The 10,000-nt window shown below is 34.9% G+C and overlaps 1 protein-coding gene across 2 annotated transcripts in view; it reads right to left on the bottom strand.

The window, feature by feature from the left end:
- LOC115218291 (glutamate receptor ionotropic, NMDA 3A-like) overlaps positions 1–10,000 on the bottom strand; it is an 810,188-nt gene that overhangs the window by 106,444 nt on the left and 693,744 nt on the right. For both annotated transcript variants that reach the window (XM_036508342.1, XM_036508343.1), the window contains exon 8: positions 1,227–1,346. In XM_036508342.1, the coding sequence (XP_036364235.1) occupies positions 1,227–1,346 (120 nt within the window). The remainder of the gene's footprint in view (positions 1–1,226; positions 1,347–10,000) is intronic.

Genomic DNA, 10,000 nt, shown 5'->3' with positions numbered 1-10,000 from the left:
AACGAAATTGTTCAGTTCAATAGATACGAGCACTTATAAATATCAGTACATATGTATTCAGATGGAATATAAAAAAGATTTTAAAAAAAACTCAGTACAGGCTAAGGTAGCGCATACAAATAAATTGTACAAAGAATATTAAGCAATTGAATTTCTGACAAAATTAGTTTTTGTACAAAATTCACACATACACACAGGGATGTATATATATATATATATATATATAATATATAATATATATATATACACAGAGAGGGAGACAGAGAGAGAGACAGAGAGACAGAGAGAGAGATAAAGAGAAAGATTGATAAATAGATAGATTCATACATGCACACACATGTATATATGTACACATACATTTATATATACACCTATGTATGTAAGGATGTATGTATGTATGTATGTATGTATGTATGTATGTATGTATGTATGTACGTATGTATGTATGTATGTATGTATGTATGTATTTATGTATGTATGTATGTATGTATGTATGTATGTATGTATATACAGTTAAGGTGTATTCTGTTAAGAACGTATTAGAGTGTGTGCGTGTGTGTGTGTGTGTGTGTGTTTGTGTGCATAAACCCTGTATATATACGTAGATCTATATGTATCGAAACATTTGTAGTAATAATTAAAAAGCTGCCTAACACTACTTACTCTTCCTTTTGACTCATTTACTCTTTACTTATATATATATATATATATATATATATATATATATATATAATATATATATATACGCGTGTGTGTGAATATACATATACATAAGTCTATATAACACATCTGCATGTATATATGTCAGTTCAAATAGAACGTGACTTTCTGTGGCTGAGGGTTTTTTAACTCCTATTTCTAACAACGCTACTGCGCCCTTGGTCAATTTTAGTGACGGTAAATTATTTCTTTTCGGTTTAAATTGCGTTCAGCCACCTTTATTACACACACACACACACACGCACGCACATACACACACACACACACACACACACACACACACACACACACACACACACACACACAAATATATCTGAAATACATGATAAGGACTTTCTTACATATACACTTGATTATACATGGCACTAACAGTTATGGCTCGCACACAGAATCTGAATTAAATACTTCTAAATAATTCTGTAATCTAAAATCCTGGTTCTTTTGTTATCAAAGAGAATCGTTTGAGGAATTAAGCTCGAAAAATAATATAAAAAGTGTAAACTTACTCTTATGGTGCTCTTTTGAAAAAGACGTGTAAATTCCTTATTTTTTACAATACTGATCATTTCTTTGGCAGAATCTTGAGGAGAAACCAATTCAGCGCTTGTTATAATCCGATGTAATCTCTAAAATGGAAGAATTATTGTTCAGTTAATAACCTTCAGTTTTATGACATTCAAATAAATGAGTTGAATATAACAGCATAGTTAATGAATATTCATGATGACGCTGATACAGATGGTAATGATGAAGATAAAGACAATGGTTGTGGTGGAGCTGATGTGATGGCGGGGATGGTAGTGATTGCCCCATCAGTTATGATAATTGTGATAACAGTGACATCAATGATGAAGCTGATATTTATGACTAGGAGGACGATGATCAGAAAGATTATGCTGACAATGATGACAATGATGATAACAACCAAATGATTGGGTTTGTAAATCATGACAGAATATTCCAGTCAACCGAAACCTCTTTGAAGGGCCAATAGAATATCTTTTATACCATGGAGCAACCTACTAGAATTGACAAATCCCACACAAGCAGTGTCTGAGCGCCTGAAAAAGACGGAAGTATAGGTTGGATAATGTATTTTGAGATACAATAATGAAATAAAATGTGTGATGGCCTCGACTGGATTTGTATTGATCTTTGAAGGGCCAATAAAATATCTTTTATACCATGGAGCAACCTACTAGAATTGACAAATCCCACACAAGCAGTGTCTGAGCGCCTGAAAAAGACTGAAGTATAGGTTGGATAATGTAGTTTGAGGTAAAATGTTGGAAAAAAGTATGTGATAGCCTCGACTGGAGTTGTATTGATCATAAGTTTGCTTTATAAGGGCTGACCGATGGCTAAAGAACGACAGCAACAAAAACAAAGGCTGTGAGTGTCTCTCTTGCAATCCAGTTTTGACAAAGGTTTCATGCATTGTAGTTGAAAAAAAAATGAGAGATTGACCTGAGGCTGTTGTTAAAAGGACAGGCGGCCTTCGTCACTCTGCTGGCTTGGTAAAAAAAAGTGGTGTGAGAGACAGGACTGCAAACGTCGAAGATAGACATCTTCCTCTTTGGATAAGCTCCTCATCAACATTTTCAGGCTTCGTTAAAAAAGAGGAAACAGATGGTCGAATGGGAAGTGCTGCCTTCCAGCAATTCATTTAAAAGGTGACTGAGTGTGGCGAATCTGCTCTGAGCATGCGCCTTTAGAGTGGAGAATGATTTAATTATTTATTCCGTATAAATGTGTTCTTTTACATTTCTACTTCATTCCATCTTTGCATTTTTAAAATCTCTTTCAGCTCTTATACCTCAGGAAGAGATTATTATTATTATCATTATTGTTGTTGTTGTTGTTGTTGTTAAGGTTGTTGTCATTAGTAGTAGTAGTAGTAGTAGTAGTAGTGTCGTTGTTGTTTTTGTACTTTTTGCTGTTGATGTTGCTTTTGTTTTTGTTGTTGTTGATGTTGCTTTTGTGTTTGTTGTAGTTGGTGTTTCTTTTGTTATTGTTGTTGTTGTTGGTAGTTGTGGTATTGGTGGTGGTGTCGGTGGCGTCATCGTTGTTGTTTTCTGAAAGGGACACGTTCGCATATTCTAGTCCAAAGACTGGTATATATTTTAGTTGCCATGCTCAGAAATATCAAATGTCAAAATAATGTTCTGAGAGAACAATTTTGTTACATTGACCGATTCCATTGCTATTTTCTGCAAGTTACTTATTTCTATTCTTACAGGTAAACTCACGTTTTATTTCTTCCCAAATGCATTTGTGATATTATTCCAGCTGTACCGATATAGAATGAAATTATGGTACTTTTCTCATGTGCCAAAATGATTTACGTTTCAAAGCTTTATCAGTGTATGCTGTTGTTATGGTTGTTGTTGTTGTTGGTTTTCCTTATCAAAGGTCATTTTATCACGCCAATACAGTAGTGATTGTTAATGATAATGTCAGCCGATAGAAACACTGTATTTTTTCTTTTATAAAGTACAATCATGTAGGATTATTTCGCATGTAAACTAGCGATCAATTTCTGTAATAATTTGCCTACAATTGGCTGTTACGTCTTCAAAGACAATTGGATATATATGTTAGTATTACACGTTATTTGCGGCTAGTTGAAATTGGGGTAGTATTAATATTCAAGCAAGGTTTAAGGTCTTTTAGTTGTGGGAGGGTTGGAAGGGATAATGTAGGATATTCACAGTGTTCGCTCGAGTTTACTTACTTCTTGGTAGGATTAATTTTTATGAACTCTTTATGCCACTCTATTCGAAAATAGACTGTATCCCGTCCAGTACATTTCAAATTGAAAAGCATTGCCGTCAAACTTTAACAGTCACCTTTCGAGATCTCTCTCTATATAAACGGCAGTTTGTCTGTCTGTGTGTCTGTCAGGTTGTACCCTCACCCTGACCACGGCTTTCAACCGATTCTGATGAAACTTGACACACACATAGCCCAATGTCATAATTCAAAACTAACGCAGCGAAAAGTTTGGAAAGTTCTCCCAGTTCTGAAAAGAATCGATAAATTCGACATGGGGTCGAGAATCTAAGCTTTTTATATGCAACACATTTTCTCTCTAAGGGACACAACTCGACAGCTAGGGACAGCTAGGAACATCGTATACACAGAAGTATTCGAGTGAAGAGAAGACATTGCAACCTACACATGCGCTTTCGTTCCCTGGAGGGAAAGGACTAGATTGGGATTAGTCGTTGCCTACTAGGGGCTCTTACATACCCGGGAAACGCCGGGCTATGCTGCTAGTTAATAATAGATTGGTCATCTCAGACGTCAATTTCAATCACAAATGAGCAACATGCCGACTGAAATTAGTCGAATAACAAATGTATCGCTTCCCGGCCGATTATCTTATTTCCGATTAAAGTACATAGTGCGTGCTGGGTGAACATCGTATTACCGAATGCAGCACTAATGACTTGCTATGTGATCGTAATACTACCGTATATACTACACAGCTCTTGCTGTGTAATCAACACATTGCTTACTGCAATACAAGATGATGTCCTAATCAGATTAGATACTTTAAGATATACTTGTTTCTTTACTACCCACAAGGGGCTAAACACAGAGGGGACAAACAAGGACAGACAGACGGATTAAGTCGATTATATCGACCCCAGTGCGTAACTAGTACTTAATTTACCGACCCCGAAAGGATGAAAGGCAAAGTCGACCTCGGCGGAAATTGAACTCACAACGTAACGGCAGACGAAATACCTATTTCTTTACTACCCACAAGGGGCTAAACACAGAGGGGACAAGCAGGGACAGACAGACGAATTAAGTCGATTATATCGATCCCAGTGCGTAACTGGTACTTAATTTACCGACCCCGAAAGGATGAAAGGCAAAGTCGACCTCGGCGGAAATTGAACTCACAACGTAACGGCAGACGAAATACCGCTCGGCATTTCGCTCGACGAGCTAACGATTCTGCCAGCTCGCCGCCTTAGGATACTTTAAGATATACTGTGTCCCATCAGAGTGTCGTCCTGTCTCTTCTTCTTGATGTTCTTTATTTGTGTTTATATAAATTTCTAACATCATTTACAATAAACATCTTAGCAAGTTAATTTATAACTGCTTTAAACAGATTCTGAACGTCTAGTTTGTGTGAAAAGCAAAAAAGGATTTCAAGAAGTTTCAAGAAATTAATTCTATGATGTCAGATTGTAGGATATGATATAACCAGATACAACACACGAGTTATCGTATTTTATATAATGAAAGCAATCGATATTCATACTAGCATCATGAGTTGTGCAGTTTCTAGAACAATTAGTGTAAACTCGTCATTAGTTGTAATTGTAATAGCTTTAATTACACACATTTAGTTTTGCTTCGAACACCCATGCAGCTAGTAACCATACTGCTTCCACTTGAAAGAGCTGTAAGTATTGATAATAATGAATTTGTAAAATAGAATGCATGTATGCATACACACACGCACACACACATACATGAACATATACGCACATATACGCATATGCGTGAGGGTGTGTATTTCTCTCTCTCTCTCTCTCTCTGGTTCTGTATATGTATATATGTCTATATATATATATATATATATATATATATATATATATTATATATATAAATATATTTATATATATATATGTATATATATATGATATATGTATATATACATACATACATATATATATATATGTATATATATATATGATATATGTATATATACATATACATATACACACACACAATATTCATTATTCATGTACACATATATATGTATGTCTATGTATATGATGTTACATGGAGGTTAATAACATGCATATATATGTGTGTGTATATATGTGTGTATAATGATGCAAGTAAAGTGAATATAGTCCAATTTCATTATTAGTTACAATTGTTTCTACACTATTCCATTTCCGACGCCATTGCACGTGAATGATTGAAAGTTAAAGATTACTGCATAATGCGTATATGTACAGTCGATTGTAGAAGAGTGGTACTTAGTTATCAGCTTAGGCAGTAGTACTTTTTACATCAGCTTAGTCTGATGCCGTGCTTTTTCACAATTAAATTAAGGTTATTACTTTCAACCTATTTTAAGAACAACATCGGACAAATGTTTCTAATGAGATAAATAAGCACTAAGAATTCAGTTGAATTTATTGTAAAGTTCAAGATGACCAGAACTATGCAATGTGTGTGTGTGTGTGTCTGAAAATCTCAGCCAGGTCTTAACAGTAAGTTGTGTAATCATGGTCCGTATACATATTAGTTCTTCACGTCATCAGAACTTGTTTCATATTCTGAAATAAATTGATGACAGAAAGATCTAATTCCAACGGGTGAAAATTGTATAATTCGGCCTTAGAATCTTCTTCGAAACACTTGTAAAAATGGTATGTATAAGTTACACGTGTCAATTTCAAAACAGACTCTCTGGTTTTATTGTTTTCTATGTATACTCTGCAATCGTTATAACTATGGAAGACCATTAGAAGGAAATTTCGACTAAAAAACACATTTTCTTTTTATAGCCTTCTCTTTCAGTGCATAATAAAACACATGCGCGCGCACACACACATTTATATACACATGTGTGTATAGGTAAAATTTCAAAGTTAAAAGTTAATCTTTAATTCTGAAGGGGAAGAAAGGCAGTGAAATATCAAAGAATGTTTGAAGACTTTACGATTTTTCGTTCTTATACGAAAAATAGAGTAAAGCTGGTGCGATGGAACTAGTGACGCTTGTTAGGATATTCTGACAGAAAAGACTGTTAAAAGTGAGTTCAAATATGATTGAATATTTAAAAATAAATAAATAAATAGACGGTATATTCGTAAGAGTTACATAACTGAAGGCAGCCAGTGTAGATAATCAGTGAATCGGAATGTAACAGTGTGTTAAAACGGAAACAGTTCATATGTCAAACCTGTTGCCAGAATATCGATAGAGTTTTTCAAAGTATATTTTCTTCGTTATCGGGTCGATGTTGTCTGGCTGAAATGTTTGAAAAGTGAGCGGTACTGCCGCTTGCTAAGGGATAGAATTACCTACTAAATGGATTTCCATCGGTATCGGCGATGACTATTTAGTTGCTCGATCAACTGAGCTTCATGCTCGTTGAATTAAAGTGAAAATGGCGGAATAATTCTAGCAGGTTTTAATCACACGTGTCTGTGCATGATGGGGCTCTACCTTTTTTGTTACAGGTATGACCCATTCGATGAGATTCTTGTGCTTCGTTTACCGAATTTCACTTATAAGGCTCGGTTCAACTTGTGACTATGGTAAAAGATACCTGACTAACATTCTAGGCAGTAAAATCGCACTTGAGACTTTTGATAGAAAAGTGTCATTCTTAATCATTTGACCGTGCTGCATCCATAGGATTACCAGTAGTCACTGACAGTAGCAGAAAGAATGCCCTTAGTTGTACCTTGGAGTACTTCAGTTGCACAACAAATGTTAAAATGAAGACCATTTAATTTAATACTCACTGTGGTTGTTTAGAGCAAATCAGCCCATATTAAGCAGAACTGTTAAGGAGAGTATTATTGTAACTATCAAATCTTATAGTTTATCTGAGACTACCATCCAACACACGCACACATACACACACACTCACACACTCATACACATATACGCACACACATATACACACACATACACACTCTCACATACATATATACATACACACACACACACCTTTGCATGTGCATGTGTGTGTGCTGTATGGTCGAATGTTTAAGTAGTTCGGGTTCGAGACCACTACGTGTCATATTCTATAGCCTTAAGCCTTGTGAAATTTTGGCAGAATCAAACTGTGTTGATACTCGTTGAGTGGACTGAATCTGCAATTTACAGACCCGGCCTTGTTACACACTGTGTCACACTGATTCTGCCTGGAGGTTATGTTAGGACTACACCTTTCTGCTGAATATTCAGCCACTTACATGCCAATTCAAAGAACTTGGTAATTTAGTTGATCAAATAACTGAATACTCATGGTCGGAAATTCCAAGCGAAATACAGTCATATTATCCAAAACGCTTCTCGATTTATTAAACATTGAAGAGTATGGCGTGAAAGAGGGAGAGGGAGATTTAGTTGCAATTTCTAACTAGTCAGTAAGCCACCACGTCATCAGTCACTCGTAAATGTATTGTAAATTACACCAGAAGATTTAATGGTCAGGTTATAAAAAAACTCTTTTAATTCTGTCTCATTATAATAAGCAAAGGAAAAACATAATATTCTAGTTTATCGCAATTAACAAACATGGAACGATATAACCCATATCTACCGTTGATCTATACACATTATTTTCATAATGCATATGTCTTAAATAGATTTTAATTAACTTTTAGTTAAAGGTGAATTAAAATTTAATTAAATATTCAATTAGATGTCCTTAGATCTCAATTAAATTTAATCAGAATTTTGATTACATTTAATCAGATTTTAGTTAATTTTTAATTACTTTAATTATAATTTTACGAAAGTTTTTATCAAAATAATATTTTGAATTACTTTATATTTTAAAATAAATTTTTATTGCATTTTAATAATAATTTCGTTAAGTTATTAATCAAAATTTTATGAAAATTTATTTTATTCGTTAAATTTCTGAAATTAACTTGACAATACATTTGGTTATAATTCTTAAATTCTGTTGCGTTTTGCATTAGGTTTTACTTTGATAATAAATTTCAATAAAATGTTTGACGCTGATGCTTACCAAATTGCTGAGGACAATACAATGTTTCTAACTGATTTCTTTACCAAACATTTAGCAATATTTCTTCAGCCAGTAATCGCTTCTGTTTTTAAGGCTATCTTGATATGAAAGCATCAGGAATCAAGAAAGAGAGTGCGAAAACGCACTCTTAAACAAATAGATGCAGTGCATTCGGTATATTCTATTACTTGTCAAACGGTTTGTAGAACGGTAGCTATTTTCACAAAAGGGTTACTGGTTTATTGTTTTGTTTAGTCCTCGGTCAGACTAATCCAGCAGAGCTAAAGTCATTCAAGCCAAAGCCAATCCGAAACTGTGCGGGAGGGTATAATTTAAAATACATTTGATTGCTATTCCTAGCAAATCGAGTGACCAGATAGGGATTTCACTAAATTAATAAGGATGGCTTTGTGAATTACCAAGAACGCATGAGAATTCAGCATTTCTGAAATAATAATCTTCTGTTTTAAAGAATATAAATGACATTAATACACTTGGGTTACAACCCATAATTTTATTGAAATATGTAGAAAGTTAGTTTTATCCAAAATCATTTCTTTACTCAGTTCACTTCCAGATCGAATTTGCGTTTCCTCGCGTGTTATAACTTACTCCTTTATCCTCCACTTCTAATTACTCTTATTTTCCACCCCATCAAAATATTTCAAAACTATAAATCCTTTCCACAAGCTACCGTAATCTAACCTAAGATCTTCAAATCAAATAATTAATCGGCAGTTTGACAATATATGGCCATTATCTCTGAAAATGTGCTTCCTTTTATAACTCACTTGTGACATACATGTAGCCGAACCTATTCTCTTACCCATGTCCCTTCACATCTCAGGCAAATTCAACCCTATAACCCACTAACCCTGCCGCAAGAAGTTCAATCAAGATGCACTGACGCCGTAATCGGATGATCACTGCCTATAACAAGTGTAGGGAGTCGCTCATCGTTCATCTCCACCAACTCGGAACAGTTTTATATTTATTGCACAACTAGCTTCATGTTCTCCCATCTCTCAGACTGAGGCTGAATCTGGTTCTTTGCAATAAATGCTTCAACCAAATTATCAGAATTACTCTACTGGCAATCCCATGATAAATATGGCTCTATATAAAACTTGAACAGATAAGAGAAGCGAGAGGACGGTCTCCTGCGGACGGTATTTGGTAGGAGAAGAACTTTACACATGCGTTAGAAGGAGCGCATCAAACTTAAGGGCTGTCCCGGCGACCCAAATTCTAGATACGCTGTCAGCTGTACGAGTATTACTTTCGCTGAAATGCCTCCCAATTTGTTGTTTTCTTTGCTTCAAAATCCGTATTGCATTCACTCACCAAATCTCCTATCAATTTGCCTCCCCCAAAACAATAACAACAACGACAGCAGCAACAACAGTCTCTGTTTTCAGTAACGTTGATTTAGCTTATCTCTAGTTTTAAGCAACAGATCTCCTATCATTTCATTTTTGTTCTACTAAATTTCCTGTATTCACCCTAACACTTGTATACCTTGTTTAC

This window comes from Octopus sinensis, linkage group LG13 (genome assembly GCF_006345805.1).
Source record: "Octopus sinensis linkage group LG13, ASM634580v1, whole genome shotgun sequence".
NCBI classification, from domain to species: domain Eukaryota; kingdom Metazoa; phylum Mollusca; class Cephalopoda; order Octopoda; family Octopodidae; genus Octopus; species Octopus sinensis.
The sequence above is the reverse complement of the archived record's forward strand: the minus strand, read 5'-3'. Positions and strand labels throughout refer to the sequence as shown.